At 41.5% G+C, this 22,385-nt stretch overlaps 1 protein-coding gene across 8 annotated transcripts in view; it reads right to left on the bottom strand.

Annotated features, from left to right (window-relative positions):
• The window catches only part of LOC122564345 (F-actin-uncapping protein LRRC16A-like), a 460,598-nt gene that overhangs the window by 336,519 nt on the left and 101,694 nt on the right, over positions 1–22,385 (bottom strand). For all 8 annotated transcript variants that reach the window (XM_043719093.1, XM_043719091.1, XM_043719092.1 and 5 more), the window contains exon 3: positions 18,373–18,423. In XM_043719093.1, the coding sequence (XP_043575028.1) occupies positions 18,373–18,423 (51 nt within the window). The remainder of the gene's footprint in view (positions 1–18,372; positions 18,424–22,385) is intronic.

The raw sequence follows: 22,385 nt of genomic DNA, 5'->3' as shown, positions 1-22,385 counted from the left end.
TGGTGGTTGGGGGTGGGACGGCTTCAGAAGAGCACTGTTTTCTACAAGGAAGTTACAAAGGAAATAAAACATTTTTCTACAATAATATTTTTTGAGGCAAGAGACCACAGAACCACGTAAAATGGCTTGAATGACAATTTGAAAATGAAATCTTTACAGGAGAATAAACAGAAATTTCAGGAAGGTGCAATTTGATTGGCTAGTTGTAGGATCATCAGCAACACAAATGACATGGGCCAAAATACAGGGAAGAAATTTCTCCTCAGCTCATTCCTAAAAGGTTTACCCTTATCCTTAAGTTATGACCCCCCTCCCGGGTTCTTGACTCTCCCACCATCAGAAACATCCTTTCTATTTCTAACCTGTCTCACAATTCCAAGGCCAGGGGATCCTGGAAACTCCTGCCAAAGCATGAGATCAGACAGCAGCTCCAGAATTGGGGCCATCAGCTGTGCAAGGATGCACAGAACCCATGAATTTCTGAGATGGATAATCATACCCATTAGCAAGAGTTTGCCAGGACGATGACAGACATTGCACTTGTTGGACAAGACCAATGTACTTGCTACCAGATAGGATGAAGGGAAAGACTGCAGGAAGGACAGCTACTACACAGACCAAAACACAATGGCTTAGAAGGTTTTCTAGGCAGTAAGAATAGAAGTGTGGTTATTTGGCATGCACAGCAGAAATTCATCCTATGGAAGACGCAACATATTAAAGGGGGATGAGGCAACCATGTCTGATAAGGGAAGCCAGGGACAGCATAAAAGCAAAAACAAAGCACACAGTGTGTTGAAGATTAATGGGAAGCCAGAGGATTTGGAAGACTTTAAAGGCCAGCAGGAAATAACTAAAGTAAAATGGGGTGGCAGAATGAAATTTGAAAGTAAGCTAGCTAATGATATAAATAAATATACATATAAAAGTGAGAGAAGCAAGGATGGCCATTCGATCACTGGAAATTAAAGGTAGGAGAGGTAGTAATGAGGATCAAAGAAATGGCAAGGAATTGAGCAGGTACTCTGCATCAGTTTTCACAGTGGAAGACACCAGCAGCAGACCAGAACTTCAAGACAGTAAGGCATCAGAGGTGAATCTAAAAGCCATCACGAAGGAGAAGGTGTTGGGGATCTGAATGTTGATAAATAACCTGGACCAGATGGACTACATGTCAGAGTTCTGAAGATAGCTGAAGAGATTATGGAGGCATTGGTGGTGATCTTTCAGGCATCACTAGAGTCAGAGACAGTCCAGAGTATTTGCAACTGGCTATTGTTACACCACTGTTTAAGAAGAGAGGGAGGCAGAAAACGGGAAAGTACAGGCCAGTTAGTCTGACCTCAGTTATTGATAAGACTTTCGAGTCCATTATTCTGAAGGACTTGGAAGCATATGGTAAAATAAGGCTGAATCAGCACAACTTCATCAAGGGGAGGTCATGCCTGACATATCTGTGAGAATTCTTTGAGGAGTAGTGAGCAAGTTAGACAAAGGACAGCTAGTGGATGTGATCTATTTGGATTTCCAGAAGGCCTTTGACTAGGTGCTGCAGAGGGAAGTGCTGAATAAGACAAGAGCCCATGGTGTTAGGGGACAAGATACTGAAGGCAGAAGACAGAAATTTAAGAATAAAGAAGTATTTTTCTGAATGGCAGCTGGCAACGAGTGGAGTTCATGGGGTCAGTGTTGGGATCATAACTATTCACATTGTCTACATCATTAATGGTGTAAAGAAACAGAGGACATTGTTGATAATTTTTCAGATGACACGAAGTGGAGGACAGGTAGTGTTGAGGAAGTGGGAAAGTTGCAGAAGGACTTGGACAGTGCTAGGAAAGCGGGCAACAATTGCGCAGATGGAATACAATGTGAAGTGATGCATTTGGTAGGAAGAATAGAGGTATAGACTATTTTTTAAATGGAGAAAAGCTCCAGAAATCTGAAGTACAAATGGATTTGGGAGTCCTGGCTCAGGATTCTCTTGATGTTAACATGCATATTCAGTTGGCAGTTAGGGCGGCAAATACAATGTTTGCATGCATGTCCAGAGCGAGATTACAAGTGCAGAAACGTACTGCTGAGGCTGCAATTGGCTCTGGTCAGACTGCATTTAGAATACTGACAGCAGCTTTGGGCCCTGTATCTCAGATGGTTTGGTGGGGATCCAAAGAAGGTGACAAGAATTATCCCAGAAATGAAGGGCATGTTGTATGATGAGCAGTTGAGGACTTTGAGTCTGTACTCAATGGAGTTTAAAAGGATGAGGGGATCTGATTGAAAACTTACAAAATACTGACAGGCCTATACACAGTGGATGTGCAGAAGATGTTTCCACTAATTGGAGAGACCAGGGCCTGAGGGCACAGCTTCAGAGTGAAGGGACAACCCATCAGAACTGAGATAAGGAGGAAATTTATTCAGCCAGAAAATGTGGACTTGTGAAACTCATTGCCATAGAGGGTTGTGGAGGCCAAGTCATTGAATGCATTTACCCCAGAGAGAGATGCATCCTTGATTAGTAAGGAGAACAGGGATGACAGGGAGAAGGCAAGACAATGGGGTGGAGGAATGTATCAGCTATGATTGAATGAGACTCAATGGGCCAAACAGCCTAATTCTGCTCCTATACATTATGATCTTATGGTGGTAGTTATGGGGTCTCCAGAATTAGGGGTTTAGATAACGTTGTCTTCAGCCCAGAATAAAATTTCCTCAGCATGTTATCTGAGTGCTACTGTAGAGGAATATCATGACAACTGAGGAAATGCTTTCAAAGGAAAGCAGTGGCCTGCTGGTAATGTTACTGGACGAGTAATTTGTAACCCCAGGAGGAGCTGCATTTGAATTCCACTGTGGCAGATGGTGAAATGAAAGTTCACTAAAATCTGGAATTAAAAGCAAGCCAAATGGAAATCAGGTAACCGTCATCAATTGTCATTTTAAAAATCCATCTAAGCTCTCTGATGGCCTCCAGGGAAGGAAATTTGTCGTTCTTACTTCAATTGGCCCGTGAGACTCCAGACCCACAGCAATGCAATTGACTCTGAACTGCCCATTGAAATATCCTGAGCAAACCACTCAGATCACAAGTCAACTAGGGATGGCCCAGTCAGCAACAGCCATTTCCCACGAATGAACAGAAAAAGGGAGGAGATCATCAGAGAGTCACAAAGCTGTACAGCACAGAAACAGACCCTTCAGTCCAACTTGTCCATGCTGACCAGATATTCTAAATTAAGTCAGTGCCATTTGCCAGCACCTGGTCCAATTCCCTCTAAGCCCTTTCTATTCATATACCCATCCAGATGCCACCACCTTCTCTGGCACACACCACCCTCTACATTAAAAAGCTGCGCCTTATGTCTCTTAAAGCTTTCCCCTCTCACCCTAAACCTATGCCTCTAGTTCTGGACTCTCCCACCCCAGGGAAAAGACTTTGTCTATTTACCCTATCCATGCCCCTCATGATTTTACAACCCTCTATAAAGTCACCCCTCAGCCTCCAATGCTCCAGGGAAATTTTGGTCAAGTAATATCTGGAGTTAGGATGTAAATTTAAAAATTGGACCATGAGTATTCTTTTGTTGGAGATGCATACAAACTGTAGACAGATGAGAAGAATTCATACATGATAAAGAAGGGTTCCTTTTCATGAGATGCTGCACCAGTTCCAGGAAGGAAGGTGTTGTATCAAAGGGAGGGGGGCTCTATCAAATTGGGGAACGGCCAGTGTCTTGGTAGGAAGAGTAAATGGGGAGGTGACAAACGTTTTGAATTAGTAAAACAGGGGGAAGTATCGAACCTGAAGCAGCCTTAAAAGTTCCCACTGACAAGTGTGCATATCAAATCTTGGCAAAATTCTCCAGAAGTTCCTGTTTTTATGGAGCATCCAACTTTTCCTTAGTTCCAACAGAGTGGGCCAGGCCTCATTGTTCCTTTCACTCTCAATGTGAAGAGTGAGCTGATTTGGTGATGAGACATACACCTGCTTCAAGCAAACATTATAGCAAACTCAAAATGTCATGGCCAAATTATGACAGCATGCAAACATCATGGGTTTATTAACTGATGAAGTTCCATTAAACAAGAAATACATAATATTTATAATCGTGTGTATGGAAGTAAGTCTTCTGTGAAACTTTCTCAGCACCCCTACGCAGAAATGGTTGGTCCTTACAGTGACTGGTACTTTCAAAACGAAGGAGATACACTGCGAGACACACAAAATGCCTGCTTTTTATTGTATAATCTCAGGATAACCGAGAATAACAATCAGATCATGGGGTTTCCAAAACTACCAACTAACAACAAAACTAAAAACCATCAACTCAGATATACAGTATGGAAACAGACCCTTCAGTCCAGCTTGTCCATCCTAAACAGATATCCTAACTTCATCTAGTCTCATTGCCAGTGCATGGCCCGTATCCCTCCAAACCCTTCCTATTCATATACCCACCCAGATGCCTTTTAAATGTTGTAATTGTACCAGCCTCCACCACTTCCTCTGGCAGCTCATTCCATACACATACCACCCACTGCATGAAAACGTTGCCCCTTAGGTCACTTATACTTTTCCCCTCTCACCCTAAACCTATGCCCTCTAGTTCTGAACTCCCCTACCCCAGGGAAAAGACTTTATTTATCCTATCCATGCCCCTCAATTTTGTAAACCTCCATAAGGTCACCCCTCAGCCTCCAACGCTCCAGGGAAAACAGTCCCGGCCTGTTCAGTCTCTCCTTATAGCTCAAATGCTCCAACCCTGTAAATCTTTTCTGAACCTTTCCAAGTTTCACAACATCCTTCGGATAAGAAGGAAACCAGAATTGCACACAATATTCCAAAAATGGCCTAACCAATGTCCTGTACAGTCACAGCATGACCTCCCAACCCCTGTACGCAATACCATGACCAATAAAGGGAAGCATACCAAATGCCTTCTTCACTATCCTATCTACCTGTGACTCCATTTTCAAGGAGCTATGAACCTGCACTCCAAGGTCTCTTTGTTCAGCAACACTCCCTAGGCCCTTACCATTAAGTGTATAAGTCCTGCTAAGATTTGCTTTCCCAAAATGCAGCACTTCACATTTATCTAAATTAAACTCAATCTGCTACTCCTCTGCCCATTTGCCCATCTGGTCCAGATCCTGTTGTAATCTAAGGTAACCTTTTTTGCTTTCCACCACACCTCCAACTTTGGTGTCATCTGCAAACTTACTAACTATACCTCCTATGTTCATATCCAAAACATTTATAAAAATGATGAAAGGTTGTGGACCCAGCACTGATTCTTGTGGCACTCCACTGGTCACAAGCCTCCAGTCCGAAAAACAACCCTCCACCACCACCCTTTGAGTCAGTTCTGTATCCAAATGGCTAGTTCTCCCTGTATTCCATGAGATCTAATCTTGCTAACCCAGTCTCCCATGAGGAACCTTGTCGAACGCCTTACTGAAGTCCATTCACTGCTCTGACCTCATCAATCCTCTTGGTTGCTTTTTCAAAAAGCTCGAGTTTGTGAGACATGATTTCCCACGCACAAAACCATGCTGACTATCCCTAATCAGTACTTGCTTTTCCAAACACAAGTAAATCCTGTCCCTCAGGATTCCCTCCAACAACTTGCCCACCACCATCAGGCTCACTGGTGTCTCGTTCCCTGGCTTGTCCTTACCACCTTTCTTAAACAGTGGCACCACGTTAGCCAACCTCTAGTCTTATGGCACCTCACCCGTGACTATCGATGATACAAATATCCTTAGCTTCCCACAGAGTTCTCGGGTACACCTGATCAGGTCCTGGGATTTATCCACTTTTATGCATTTCAAGACATCCAACACCTCCTCCTCTGTAATATGGACATTTTTCAAGATTTCACCATCTTTTTCCCCACATTCTATATTTTCCATGTCCTCCTCCACAGCAAACACTGATGCAAAATACTCGTTTAGTATCCCCCTCATCCCCTACAGCTCCACACCGAGGCTGCCTTGCTGATCTTTGAAGAGCCCTAAATCTCTCCCTAGTTAGGTTTTTGTCTTTAATGTATTTACTTCAACTTTTACATCTGGTCTATCCTTTTCCATCTCTGGACACTTCCACTGGTTTGCAAGAGACTTTAGGGAGCTGATATCAATTAAAAGTTACTGACACTGATAAGTGAAGGAAAGATAAACTGATTTTTGTCTGCAAAGAACAGAGAGACAGCTCTTGAGCTGATGGGATCAAATCTCTTCTCTCTGTATTTTGTTTCCAGCCCAAAGCTGCTCAGTTGCCCAAGATGTAGCATTCTTTGCAAGACACTGGTTCCAAAACATTTCTCTCTCATTTCACTCCCACAATTTTACAACTCACAAAAATAAAAAGACACAATTTTTGCATTATCTTCATAACTAATCAGACTGATATACTGTGCTGAACAAAGTTTAAACCAAAATGTGACATTAAGAACATGTGATTTAATGTGGGTTCTATGCATAAAGAAAAAATGAAAGAGGGAAGGAAAGATGTAATAAAGGGAGCATGATTATGGAGACAGAAGGAGAAAAACGAAATGCTCCATTAATTATTAAAAACTGAAGAAGAAATTAAACTTCACAGTAGGAATTGTACATTTTCAGGGTCAGCACGGTTATTAGCAATAATTAAGTTCTATCACACTTAAAGATTTATGGAAAGGACAAGTCCCACCTTTTCTGACATGTCTAGTAAGTATCTATCATGTGACACCATCATGAGTGGCAAGGCTCTCAGCAGAATTTCCATATCTGGTTTTGCAGCTTTTGCAGGAGTTTGAAACTTGGACAGCATCTTCCCTATTTATGTTAAACTATACATTTGTTGAAATTTGTTTTCTCATTAAACCTTTAATGACAACTTTCCATTACTTCTATTATAAAATACTGTAAGCAAATGCACTGTTGCACGGTGGCAACAATTATAATTAATCATAGAATCCCTGCAGTGCACAGAGAGACCATTTTGCCCGTTGAGTCTATACCGACCCGCTGAAGACCATCTCACCCAAACCTACCCTCTATCCCCTTAATCCCAAATTTCCCATGACCCACTCAATATCCTTGCCTCCATATCCTTGGATACAAAGGGTAAATTAGCATGGCAAATCCACCTCAGTGATTGTAAATCACTGGACTGTGGGCGGAAACTGGAGCACTTGCCAAAAACCTACACAGACACAGGGAGAATTTGTAATCTCCACACAGAATCTCGCCCAAAGTTGGAATTGAACAAGAGTCCCTGGCACTGTATGAGGCAGCAGTGCTGACTACTGTGCCACTATGTCACCCTTTTATGCAAATTAATTTTCCAGTAATGTAGTTGACAGTAACTTCACACTGTGACAAGGCCACTTTATAAATTCAAGCATTATTCTGTGTGGTCGGAGTTATAATTTAATCCCTTAATTGTATTCCTATATTGCAATTCAACAAGTTGTTGCAGTCATTCTCAATATGCTGTCAATGAATAGTCTCAGATTAAGAAAATGAGATGACTAAACCCACAGGTATTTGGTGAAAAGTAACATAAGCACAGTGGGGCAAAATGTCTTCTCCATACACAGGCCAAGTATGGTACAACATAGGAAAAGTGTTATTTTAAAAGTTAAAATATCATTGAATATGGCATTACTTGTTTTTAAATATTTACAATCACAGCCTCCTACATTTAAAATGACTGCCTAACTGTATCGTTCACGTTGCCAAACAAATTATTTTCAGAGCAACAGTATAAAATTAACTTGCTCAATTCAGCATTTAGGAAGTACTGTTTGCTATAAAGCACCATGCGACATCAATGGTAAACATGTAACATGTGCCAATAACACTGCAACTGCTTCAACCAAATGGCCACGTCTCAAAGTCTAAGAGGAGTAACCTTCAGTCAAGTCAAGGAATATCGTTTTCAGTCAGGGATATCAGGACAATTAGTCAAGAGCACCATCAGTCAGCTGCTTTGGTGAGTCAAGATCAGGGGTTCTGCAACTCTATAGTCTGGGAATGGGCCACTGTCAGTTTTGCAGGTCCAGTGCAACATGCCTGGAGATTCACAGTAAGCCTGTCAAGGCGCTGCACAAGTATCATTTAGGGATCGTGTCACTCATCAGTTAGGGCTGCCCATCAAACGGTTCAAGGGTATGTGCTACAGTCTGTGCTGGGAATCTGCTCAATGAAAGTCAAAAGACGATTATCAATAGTAACTACTATGGTGGGAAAGCTGAGGATGCAATTGTGGGAGCTGGAGGCAGCATGCTGGGAAGCAGAGGAGACAGTTGCGAAAGGAGGCAACTCAACATGTATCAATGGAAGACATAGGTAATTGCAGGAGAGGAGAGTCATTGATGATCACAATCACCCTGGCTTCAAAAGGGTGGAATAATCCAGAACAGTGGTTGGCGCAATTACACTCTAGGCCTGAGGATCAGGGATTATATTGAAACATGAAGACATATATGAAGGAGTTGAATGGGAATATGTGAAAGCTCAGTATTGATGGAGTTGGCAAGGAATGCAAGTCAGAAAGGAACATGGAGCTTTTGGGAGGTGGGGGTCCTCAACTTTGAGGCCGAGCCAGTAGCACACTTTGCTAAGCGCAACCTTACATTGACTTTAGTCTTCCTGTGAATCGTAAAAGTGCAATGAAAACAAAAAATTGTATACCAACAGTAGGCAGAGGAAGTGTTATTTTTCTTTGTGAGCACTTATGAGTGATGTGGGGCCCTTCAAGGGCCAACTAATTGCATTAATCAGGCACTGACAGAGTCTAGGTTGAAGATATCTGTAACCATAGAACCCTGCATGTGAAATGCCTGCAGTGTCTAACTGTGGGATACAAATCCTGGTTACAAGCAATCTTGACTATGTCATTTGTCTTTACAGAACAATGATTTCTGTGAAGGAAAAGTAATCACAGGCACCCTGAAAAGACCACATGCTGGTCACAATTCACAAAGATCCCTGAGGATGCACAAGGGCCAAGAGATCATTTTCTCTCATCTTGAAATAGAAGTATTCAGCAACACGCTCTTGTATACAATGCTGCCTTTCTTGGATGAGTGTAGAACAAGCAATTGATAAACACATAACGCTTGCAAACTCCTATTTTTTTTTTGCATGGCATGGCTTGTGCTGCACATGTTGGAATATAATACTCTACATGTGAACATGTTGAGCATCCTCATTGTCGGAATGCTCTACATCCTGTTACATAGAAGTGTTTTGCAAGTTTGCAAGAGAGGACATGCGTGAGCAAAGTTGGCTGGGAGGGGGAAGCGAAAGAGAGAGAGAGAGAGAGAGAGAGAGCGCGCACGCAAGAGAGAGAGAGCGCACAGGTGAGCAAGAGGGAAGAGGAAGAGAGGTCATTGCTGACTGCTTACGTTATTAAGGACTGTTCTATTTCTGATTTCCCCACTGATTCATTGAAATGTGGGCAATAGATCCAGGCACAGCAGTGGCTGCCATCTCAATGTAACATAGATATAGAGAAACTGAAGAGGAAGAAAGGTGCCAGCAAACCCAGGAGTAGTAGCAGCCTTCAGCAGCTGCTCATATGAAGTCACAACTAAAGCTCCCTATAGGATGCAAAGGAAGCACTGCAGGCCCAGAGTCTATCATCCTTCAGATAGGCAAGTCACAGTGTCACCACAGACTGAAGGGAACCTGTCACAAGATGAACCCAATTGTTGAAGCAGGACCTGTAATTCAAAGAGGTGGGCGGCCATTCCATACATGGGGCCATTAAAGGTGAGAGCTGTACTAATTTTTTTTATAACGTTACAAACTGCTTCCAAAGATCCACTGGAACCATGTGTGGGATCTCACAGTCCTGGTCCCACAATGTCTCAAGGCGAGCAGTAGAGCAATTTGCACACCTGTGCACTGTGAAGGGCAGTTCCCAGTTGGCAACAATGCTGCCAGAAATCCTGGAAGGGCCCATCATTGGCAAGCACTTCTGCCATTGCTAAGTGGAAGATAATGTAAGTGGGACACCACAGAGGCATGGTGTGTAACTAATGAATCAAGCTGTTTAAAAACAAAAGAGAAATCTCATTAGAGCTTCGAGAATCCCATCACAAAACTCAACAAAGCTGGTACTTAGTCACCTTCTGGCAAAGTATCTACCGCTATCTGCTCTGTCTTGACCCCTCATGATTTTTCAGCATCTCGATCACCTCTCAATATTCTATTCTCCATGGAGAATATCACCAGATTCTCCAAAATATCTGCACACTTAAATCTTTCACCCCAGAAAATCATTCTATTTTTTCCCCCGCATTGTGTTCCAAAGCCTTCACATACTTCCTAAAGTACGGCACACAAAATCAGACATAACGCACCAGTTGAAACCAAGATGGAGAGTACTCCATCACACTCTTGACTTGCAACTTATAAATGTGGTTTCAAACATCAGGTGAGCTATTCGCTGCAGAATAGCTAGCTTCCAAACTGCTGTTGGAGCCACAGCATTAACATTGCTGCTCCATTAAGTTTATGGCAAGCCAGGCTTCAGCAGGAGATGGAGAAGTCAACGTTTCGGGTGTAACCCTTCTTCAAGTCTGGGGGTAGGTTACACCCAAAACGTTGACTCCTCCACCTCCTGATGCTGCCTGGCTTGCTGTGTTCTTCCAGCCTCCTGCTTGGATTCCAGCATCTGCAGTTGTTTTTGTCTCTCCCATCAAGTTTATGGTCAATGGTGAGCACCAGGATATTGACAGTGGGTGATTCAGCAAGGACAATGATGATGGTCATTCTCTGACACAAGGGGTGCAAATGTTAGTTGTCATTTCACAGGCCAAGCCTAAATACTATGTCAGCTCTGATGAAGAGTCATCTAGACTTGAACCATTAGCCTACTTTCCTGTGGATGCTGCCTGATCCTCTGTGAGCTCAGCATTTCTTTGTTTTCACTAAATACTGTTCAGGTTTTCCTGCACGTAGGCTTATATTTCTTAACAATCAGAGTTGAGAGTGGAACTGAAGACTGTGTGAAGATCAGCAAACATTACAATTTTTGACTTGCGCTGAAAGGAAGGCAATTGAAGCAGCTGAAAACGACCAGGGTTTCAGCCCTGCCAATGACAGCCTGCCGATTCTCATTGCTAAGGTTAACATATAAAGACTGGTTCAAAAGTGTGGCATCCTGCTGAAGGGCTCGTGCTCGAAATGTCAACTCTCCTGCTCCTCGGATGCTGCCTGACCAGCTGTGCTTTTCCAGCACCACACTCTCGATTCTGATCTCCAGCATCTGCAGTCCTCGCTTTCTCCTATATGAATACAGGTTGCTTAATTGTGGTACTGCAGGTTGACAAAGAAGCAACCATAAATCAAACAGCTTTCAGATAAGACAATTATGAATCAAAGAAAGGTTTTGAAAATTAATGCAATTTAACAACTAGCAGTCAATCCAATGACCACACCAGGCTAGCACAGACAGACAATTCACAACGGAGAACTGCCAAACTCCAAAGGTCACTGCATCATGATGATTTGCTGCTCAGCACAAAGCTTCCAACTGAGCATCAGTCTTGAATCAGTGATAGAATTCTTGTCTATTGAATCTTCTGAGTTAAAAAGCAATACTTTCCCCTCACTTAAGAAGAGGAAATTGTAAACTCAAATGAACCGTACACAGAACTGAAGAAGTGCTATTCTGAAAGAATGTCACCTTTCATTTGAGATATCAGACTAAGACCCTTTCTGCCCCTCGAGTAAACATAAAGGTCTCAGAATATATCTATTCAAAGGAACAGAGGTATGAGGAGCAGGAGTAGGCAATTCAGCCCTTTGAGCCCATTCCACCATTTAACATGATTATGACTGATCTTATCCTGATCCAAAATCCACTAGATCAGCAGGGAAATCTGGCCAGAAGATTTTGTTGTTTATATCATTACTACTTTTGAACTATGAAGTGCACTGAAATGCTCTGAGATCATTAAACATTCAATATACATGGAAATACATTTGTAGTTCCTTTAAATGCAGCATTTCTCAAGAATCCAACTAGAGAATTCTACAACATTCTGAACTTTTGTCTACTCATATCATGCTCAGGCATAAATACCTCAAAAAATGTGTTTAATTAGTTCATTTTGATGCTAATAGCTGATTTACTCTGTGCCTTTGATAAGAAAGGATTATGAACTGCATGCATGACTGGGTGTACGAGAGCAGAAAAATCTTTTGATTCCACAAATTAGAATTACTAGACAGAGCAGCACCATACCCACACCTTAAAATTGAAAGAAGAATGAAAGTTGTGTTCTTTAAACATATTCTCAGGCAGATATTAAAGCTATATCATTGAAATGTGCAAGTTTGTTGATTCGGTGTATTTTCCTTTCAACTATGGGAGTAAATAATCGTTGTCGGATGACTTGAAAATTACATTTTCGTTTTGAAACCCAAATCTACCAGGTCACTAATGTGTTGTTAGAGTTCAACTCCATTTTTGTTTCCTATATAAGGATACAATTGTCATTTGAATTGTCTATTCTGGATGCCAGCCAAAGAGCAGCAGTCCAATCTGCTTTGTCAAAACTGCTTTGTAATTCAGAACTTACTCACAATTACATGTTTTTTTTAAAATGTACTCATGGGACTCACATACCATTGGCAGGGCCAGTATTTGTTGCCTGTCCTTAAATGCCCTTGAGATGGGGCTGGTGGACTACCTTCTCGAGACACTGTTGTTTATGTGCTGTAGATAGACCCACAATGCCCATATGGAAGGAATTCCAGGATTTTGACCCATTAACTCTGAAGAAACAGTGACATGTAACAGGACAGTGAGTGGCTTAGAAGAACTTGCAGGTGGTTATGTTCCCACGCTGCCTTTGTCCTTCGAGTAATAATGTGTGGAAGGTACTGCCTAAGGATCGTTAGTAAATTTCTGCAGTGCATATTGTTGATGGCACACAGTGCTGCGACTAAGCTTCACTGGTGGAGAGAACGGATGTTTGATATTGTGCCAATCAAGGAGGCTGCTTTGTCCTGGATGGTGTCAAGTTGGAATGTTGTTCAAACTGCACTCATCCAGGCAAGTAGGGAGCATTCCTTTACAATCCTGACATGTGCCCTATCGATAGAGGTCAGGCTTTGGGAGTAAGGTGGAAAGTTGCTTTAAGATTATTGCAACAAGCCTCTGGCCAGCTCTTGTATCTATATGGCTAGCTCAGTTGAGTTTCTAGTTGGTGCTAGCCCCCAGGTCGAGTGTCGGGGAGTTAAGTGATGGTCATGGACAGTGGTTAGATTCCTTTCTCTCAAAATTGCAATTGCCCCTAGATTCAAAAATATTTTCAAAAATCACATTTAGATTGTTGGGCCTCTGGCCCAACAAGTCCACACCGACCCGCCGAAGCACAACCCACCCATACCCCTACATTTACCCCTTACCTAACACTACGGGCAATTTAGCATGGCCAATTCACCTGACCTGCACATCTTTGGACTGTGGGAGGAAACTGGAGCACCCGGAGGAAACCCACGCAGACACGGGGAGAACGTGCAAACTCCTCACAGTCAGTTGCCTGAGGCGGGAATTGAACCCAGGTCTCTGGCGCTGTGAGGCAGCAGTGCTAACCACTGTGCCACCGTGCCACATCTTTCATGACCACTGGAAATCTCAAAGTGCATTACAGCCGCTTATATGCTCTTCAGTTTGGTTGGGGAGTTGGGGGAGGAGGAAAGAGAGAGCAAGGCGGGAAGGAGGGAGGAAAGGCATAAAAAAGGTGGAATGGAATACGGAGAGAAGGCAAGAGCCACCTGGGTCCTAATGACCCTAATCTTCCACCCTTATCCCAGATTCTCTCCTCCATTGTCATTACCCCTCCCTGTTTCAAATGTACGCACGTGCAGCATTTATGTGAGACGACATATTGTCAACATGATGATGTTTCTATTGAATCATGCACACGGGTGCCAGCAAACGCTGCTAAAACTTTAAAATGGAAAACTGAAATTTGATTTCTCTGTGAGAAGATGCTGCACTGGACAAACAGATATGAAAGTGCATAAAAGGAAGAAGGATCTACTGTATAGTAGCAGGTTTCATATAACAATTTCCTAGATAAAGACATTTCTTCCATATTCCCTGTTGGATCTACTTGTGTCTTAATGATCAGCCTCAGTTTCAGTCTCTCAGACTTGGAAAGAAATAGAACAGGAAGCACAAGGTGCAGTGCAAAAGGTTAGGAATTGATTTTTTTCATAAGATCACTTCGATTTGTTGAACAAAGTACAACAACTGGCATTAGTATCAATACTAATGTAGGCAGCCATTCAACAAACCAAAAAAAGTGATAATTTATTAAATTTACACAAGGAGAGATAACATCCCAATTAAAATTATATCTACACAAACTATCTGCAATTTAATGTCGACACTGAAGTCAATTTACCCTTCACAAAGATCTTAAAAATAACCACAAAGGTAAATAAGAGGAAAAGTGGTTAAGGTGTCAAAAATACTGTACGATTATAAATGTGCACATTTTTCCTCACAAGAAATGAGCATTTATGCTCCTTTTAAAAAAATGGTCGAAAGGACACTTACACATGAAAGCTTCTTTATGGACAACACTGAGGTAGGGGAGAAGTGTGCAATTCAGCCCATGACGGCTCTGTCACTCAATGAGATCATGGCTGATCCAATCATCCTTAACTTCACTTTGCTGCCTTTTTCCTTTAACCCTCCATTCCCTTACTGATTACAAGGTCTATATCAGCCTTAAATATAGTCAACAGCCTTCCTCAGTAAAGAATTTAAAAATTTACTACACTTTGATAGAAGAAATCTATCTTCCTCCACCTTAAACAGGCAACTCCTTAAGATGAGATTATGCCCACTGGTCCTAGACCTTCCCACAAAAAGGAATAACCTCTCCACATCTACCCTGTCAAGCTCTGACAATAAAGTCACCAATAAACTAATGTATACAATCCCAACTTACTCAGTCTCTCCTCAAATCCTTCCATACCCAGGATTAATCGAACGCACTCTCTCTGGACTGCCTCCAATGTCAGTATATCTTATATTTGAAAAGCAGGCCAAAACTGTTCACAGTATTGTAGGTGTCTTGTACAATTTTAGCAAAACTTCCTTATTTTTGTACTCCAATCCTTTTCAAGTAACAGCCAAAATTCCATTTGTCTTCCCTATTACCCATTGAATGTGGATGCTAGCGTTTTGTGATATATGCACAAGGACCCCAAATCTCTCTGCACTGCAGCTTTCTGTAGTCTTCGTCCATTTAAAATAACATTCAGGTCCTCTACTCTTACTGCCCAAGTGCATAACCTCATTTTCCTAAATTATTTTCCATCTGCCAAGTTTTTGGCCAATCATTTAACCTGTCCATATCCCTCTGTACACTCTGTGCTCCTCATCACTCATCTTCGCACCTATTTTACGTCATTTGCAAACAAGGTGACAGTCCATTCAATCTTTAATCGAGGCCTAATTCCATATGGCACTCCACTAGTTACAGGTTGCAACCCTCAATAGCCCTGTTTATCCCAATTCATTAGTTAGCCAATTCTATTTTCATGTTATATTTACCCTAACATTATGCGTTTTTTATTTTAAAATTTGACGCCTTTTGCAATTCTAAATGTAGAAGATCTTTTGGTTCCCCTTTATCTATTCTGGTTTTACCTTCTCTAAGAATTAGAGTCATTGAGTAATATAACACAGAAAAAGATCCTTTGGCCAGATCCTTTGGCAAATGCTAACTAGTCCCATTTGCCTCCATTTGGCCCATATCCCTCTATACTTTTCAGATCCAAGTACCTGTCCAAATTGACTTTTAAAATCTTGTAACTGTACTCACCTATGTCCTTGCCTCTAGCAACTCGCTCTATATATGCACCGCCCTGTGTGTGAAAAGGTTGTCCCTCAGGTCCCTTTTAAATATTTCCCATCTCACATTAAAGCTATGCCCTCTAGTTTTGAACTGCCCTACCCTGGGAGAAAGACCTGGGTTATTCATCTTATCTAGATCTCTCATACTTTTATAAACCTCAAGGACGTCACCCCTCAGCCTCCTATACTCCAGGGAAAAAAAATCCCAGCCTAACCAGCCTCTCCTTATAACTCAAACCTCCAGTCTTGCTAACATATTTGTAAATCTTTTTTTGCACCCTTTCCAGTTTAATAACACCATTCCTATAGCAGGACGACCAGAATTGCACGCATTACTCCAAATATGTCCTTATGTCTCATAAAGCTGTAACATGACATCCCAACTCCTGTTCTCAATGCTCTGACTGATGCAGGCAAACACATCAAATACCTTCTTCGCCACCCTGTCTACTTATGATGCCATGTTTTAGAAATTATGTACCGGTAACCCCCAAGTCTCTGTTTGACAACACTCCCAAGGGCCCTAGCATTAACTTTAGAAGTCCTTCCCTGGTTTACTTTACCTAAATTAAATTCCGTCTGCCATGCCTCGGCTCATTGGCCCAGTTGTTCAAGATCCCCTTGTACTCTTAAATAACTTTTTCCACTGTCCACTCTACCACCAACTGTTGGTGTTTTTTGGAAACTTACCAACTATGCCTCCTATATTTTCATCCAAATTGTTGATGTAAATGACAAACAACAGTACACCCACCACTGATCCTTGTGACACACCACTGGTCAATAGCCCTCAGTGTGAATGACAACCCTCTACTACTACACTCTGTCTCCTAGCATCAAGCTAATTTTGTATCCAATTGGGGAGCTCTCACTTGATCCCATGCAATCTAATCTCGCTAACCAGCTACTATGCTAATACGTTTGTCAGTCATGATTTCCCTTTTGTAAACTGACGCCGAGACAGCTTGTTTATATTATTGTATTTCAAAATGCCCTGCTAATACTTCCTTTAAGCTAGACTTTAGCATTTTTCCATTGATAAATATCAAGCTAACTAGTCTGTAATTGTCCTTGTTGTGTAAGGGGTTATGCTCAAGTTTTCTAATCCTATGGCATTTTTCTTTCCTAAGGATTCTTGGACATGTATTACCAAGGTAACCACTATCTCTGTATCTACTTCCTTCAATGTCTTAAAATGCAACCTATCCAGGACAACATTCCCTCTTAAGCTGAGTGTGTGGCTGCACACACTTGCAGTCACTCCAACATCCCATGCCATCATAGCACTGACTTCCTATTCCAGAATTCACTGCAACGCGTGGACCTCGGGCCTAACCAGCCAGAAAGAAAATTAGAGGAGGAAATGGTGGTCTAAAGGAGTTAATTGATCTTTAGACCAATTCCTTTGCTGCTTTCTTCTTCCTCCAGTGATAGTTATTATATTTGCATCCTTTCTACCTTTTGGTCCTTGATTTGGTATTTTTGGAATGCTACTTATATCCTCACCTTTGAAGTTTTATGGAAATTATTGATACAATGCCTCCACCATTTCCTGGTTTCCTGTTAATATTTCTCTAGCTTCATCTCTAAGTGTGTGTGGGGGGGGGTCTATGTTCTACTTTGCTCTCTCACTTTTTAATAAGCTCTTACTACCTATTTTTATATTGCTTGATAGTTTATGCTTAGGTTATTTTCTCCCCTTTTTTTGGCTTGGTCCTCTTGTTTGCTTTTAATCCTACATTTACCACTAATTGTTTCCACACCATCTTTTTTTCTTTCAATTTGAGATTATTTTTACCTTTTTTGATTAACTATTTGATTTACAGTTGTGTTGGATAGAAATGCAGTTGGCCACTTTGTTGTGTTGGACCACAGCCCAGGTTTCAAGCACGAAATCTGTAGGAAGCATCGCAATTCCATAAAAGTGCCGAGACAGGCCACTAAATAAGTATGATAGGATCGGCTATTGTAACTGCTGGATCCACACAATTGAAAAGAAACAGATACATTAAGTTTCTTTGTCGGGGTCAGAGAACATATTCTCTTCCTGTACTCAAAAGCAAGGCAATAAATACATAAAAATCGACATTCCGGGCTTTCAGCTGGCTTTGATCCAATGCCACGCAGAGTTGCCCTCTCATGGAGCTGACTGTCAGTCCATTGTAATACCATCAGCACCTGACATGTGCACACTAAAATGGACCTTGGAAGTTTTGCAATTGCACCCCTATCACTTGCAATAAAATCACAGCAGCAGCAGTTCCCAGAGGCTTCAGGAGACTTTGAGAATTCAAACTGTCCACTTGCTTTCCTTCTGCACATACAGCTAAAACCACCTTCAAGTGTTCATGAAAGCAAGATACACTTGAAGAATTTTAATTTCTAGCAACAGCCACCAAGTGTAAATTTCATAGTCCCTCCATATTCTTCTGTTCATTCCCCAAGTTGAAGTCAGGATTATGAAAGATAATCAAATAAAGTAGTACCTTGGTAGGGATTCGGGCTGCTAACAGAAAAACCCGGCATGATGTCAGCACCTATGGAGTTAAAAAAAGAAAAAAAAAATCAGAACATGCACATTTTAAAATAAACTTCTTTTCCTGTTATAGTTTAAAATTATTACTTTATTGGATTTGAATAGAGTCATAGAAATGCACAGCATGGAATACACATCAATTAAAAAAAGTATGTGCTCCCTACAGCTGCAGCATCAGTGCTTTACATAGAGGGTCTAACTCTCATTTGTTCTATAGATCCAGATCAGGCCTAATACTGAAGTTGAACTGCACAATTTTAATAGTGAAGCAAAAGGTTAAGCCACTAGACAACCCGACAGGAGGAGTGTAAACAAAACAAACATGTGGCAGTGCTAAACAGCAGCAAATAAAACTAAATTGAAAATGATCTACCAATAACTAAGATCCAATAGATTACAGTTCAGAAGTCAGCACCAACCATAATCAGGCATTCCAAGTGTCCTTGTGAATGAACTAATGTGAATAAGTTACATTCATTCAAAAGGTGGACTAGAGCAAACTCCTCAATTGGCTTTCTAATCCTGCATTCCTCAGTATTTTGTTTTTGTCTCCACTCCTGAAGTATTTTTGTTTAAGAGCTGGTCAAATCCCTTTTGATTGAACTGATGTGGCACCAATTACAACAAAAACAAACTTGCATTTATATTAGCGAAGTTAACAAAATAGAATTTGTCCAGCAGATCGATAGAAGCATTATTGAAAGAATTTTACAGGAAGCCACTTGAAGTGACAATAGATAAGGATGAGACACAGACTTTCAGGAATGTGTGCCTTAAAGGGAAAAAGTATAGACACGGAAAAGGAAAAGATTTTGAAAGAAAGGATTTGAGAGAGTACGGCTCAAGGCTTTAGGACACACAACAATGATTAAAGCCATAGATATGCAAGAAATAAGAATTGGAACCTTATAAGGCGAGAATTGTTACAGAGATAATGAAAGGAGAGGCTTGGATATATTTGGAAAAAAGAATAAGAATTTTAAAATTGTGACATTCGTTAAGCAGGAGAAAATACAGTCAGCAAACAGCACTCATGGTATGTAGGGCTTAATGGACAGTTGGTTTTAAAGTGAGCTTCAGCTTACACAAAGTGCAAAATAGTATTCTGACCCAGAGTGCACAGAAATATTTGCAGTGATAACAAAGACATGAATGAGAGTTTCAACAGCAAAGTCAGAGTTGGAAATATACAGTCTTTGTGATGGTTTAGATACATCATCAGGTGCTCTTTGCAGAGTCAAAAGGTCTAGTTCGATCTCCTTGTTGCCAAATGGGTGACTGGGGAAGTAAACCTGGTAGTGGATACCAAATAGTTTTTTAGATTAGATTAGATTACTTAGTGTTGAAACAGGCCCTTCGGCCCAACAAGTCCACACTGACCCGCCGAAGCGCAACCCACCCATTTCCCTACATTTACCCCTTCACCTAACATTATGGACAATTTGGCATGGCCAATTCACCTAACCTGCACATTTTTGGATGGTGGGAGGAAACCGGAGCACCCGGAAGAAACCCACGCAGACACTGGGAGAATGTGCAAACTCCACACAGACAGTCACCTGAGGCGGGAATTGAACCCGGGTCTCTGACGCTGTGAGGCAGCAGTGCTAACCACTGTGGAGTTTTGTTGGAGGACATTTCTGTTCATCCAGTGCTGAATGTTGGACAGGACAATTTGGAGGTAGTGGAGTGGCTGAGTGGGATACTGCTCAGCATTCATTGTTGAAAGGGATTCAGATGAACAATCGAGGGTGGTGATGCACATGTTTGTTACAGATTTCTTGCACTGGTGAGTGGAATCTCCTGGTCACTGACAAAAATGAATGCATATGCGATTATTTTTGGACTTGTCTTTCGCCCTGCCCCAATTGGTTGATTGATGGCATATAGTTTGCCAAAACATTGGGTGAATTCTAGTAGGTAATTTAAATTACCGATTAAGTACCATAATAACCCATGCAATGTAAAGCAAAACTAACAATAGAATGAAAGACTACTGAAATGTGATTACATCCAAGAAAATTTAAAACAATCATTTTACTTTTCCCTTTGCATTTAAACTGCATTCCCCATCCCCACACCACCCATCCCCCATTATTCAAACAAAACAAGTTTAGATTCTCAGCAGACAAATCATCATTATTTACCCAAGGCACAACCATGATATGCCATACTCCGTTTCAGTAAGGTAGATTTGAGTAATCTCCACATGTTACAGAAATCACTTCTCAAAGGATCAGATCTCTCTTCCTCATCCTAACCAGGCAGCATTTCAAACCAAATCATGGGGGAAAAAAGGCCTCCTCCTAGTCTTAAATAAAAGCAGAATGTGCTGGAGAAACTCAGCAGGTCTGGCAGCATCAGTGGAGAAAGAAAGAGAGTTAATGTTTTGAATCCAATATGACACTTCTTTGCAACTGCCTCTGAGCAGTCTTCAGTGTCATCCTACCCAGTCCTCATTTGGAACAGTGAAAGGCAGGTGACAATCTGAAGTCATTTGGAATTCGAAGTAGAATCTTAACTGAATTAAATAGTTACCATAAATTTCTTAAATCTGTTAGTTTTACAAGATATCATTGCCACTTTTCATTAAAGTTACATCATCTGAACAGGAACTCGCTATTGAAGAGTGTATCATTCTGAGTACCTATTTCAGAAGCAAGCAAAGAAACCTAAAACCTCAAAACAAACAAATTAGTTTGGGATCAAAAATCAGATTAACAATTGTACAAGGTGTATAGAAAGCAACATGCCTTTGGTGTCAAAGAATCCAGAAACGTTCCTACTCTACGACCACGGACGGTCAACTTAGTTGGCAGCTGGTTAACTAATTTAAAGAGGATCTGACAAACATAACATTCGAATATTGAAAGTAAATGGGGTCCTTCCAAGATCTGCTTCTTTATCCACTCATTAGCCTTTTTGGAATGGGAGCTGATCTTATTGCATACGTACAGCATTAACTTGTGTGTGTCCACATTTGGTACATAATTAATAACATCAGAAGCAAAGCATGCAAGAGAGTGTCTCGAGTAAAATTCAGGCAAGTGATAAACAGAGCGCACATTATTTCAGAATCACTGATGGTTCCAGCAAAAAACAATGACATCCTACTCACTACATCTACTCTTGATCTTTGGTTTAGTGTGAGAGAAGTTTGATTGCTCCAGCAATCTCTCTTGACAGCCTGTGTCTCAATGGTCACCTACACTTACCTTAGACAATGCAATGATTTCTCCTGCAATGCAATTTGGAAAGTCCTCACATTTCAAAATTGCTGCTAATGTTTCCCTTTGGTCAGTTCTACATTGATGACCATTGTCACTACCTTAAAAATGTGTGACTGGAAAAGCGCAGCTGGTCAGGCAGCATCCAAGGAGCAGGAGAATTGACGTTTCGGGCATAAGTCCTTCTTCAGGAATGAGGAGGGTGTGCCAAGCAGGCTAAGATAAAAGGTAGGGAGGAGGGACTTGGGGAAGGGGGATTAGGAATACAATAGATGAAAGGAGGTTAAGGTGAGGGTGATAGGCCGGAGAGGGAGTGGGGGCGGAGAGGTCGGGAAGAAGATTGCAGGTCAAGAAGGCGGTGCTGAGTCTGAGGGTTGGGACTTTTATCTTAGCCTGCTTGGCACACCCTCCTCATTCCTGAAGAAGGGCTTATGCCCGAAACATCGATTCTCCTGCTCCTTTGATGCTGCCTGACCAGCTGCGCTTTTCCAGCAACACATTTTTAAGCTCTGACCTCCAGCATCTGCAGTCCTCACTTTCTCCTCATTGCCACTACCTACTTGACCAGCGGAAATAATCATTCTTTATTTGCTTTATCAAAGCTCCCAAGTAAAAAATATCTTCACTGCTTCAGTGGAAATGGTCTCAAGCATTTCATGCTCTTGGTCTCTCAAACCAGGAAAGAAATTGGCAAAACAGAAGCAAATCTGCAACTTTATACAATGTTTACTTCATA

Source organism: Chiloscyllium plagiosum, chromosome 29, assembly GCF_004010195.1.
Source record: "Chiloscyllium plagiosum isolate BGI_BamShark_2017 chromosome 29, ASM401019v2, whole genome shotgun sequence".
NCBI lineage: Eukaryota > Metazoa > Chordata > Chondrichthyes > Orectolobiformes > Hemiscylliidae > Chiloscyllium > Chiloscyllium plagiosum.
This window is presented reverse-complemented; position numbering and strand designations above follow the sequence as displayed.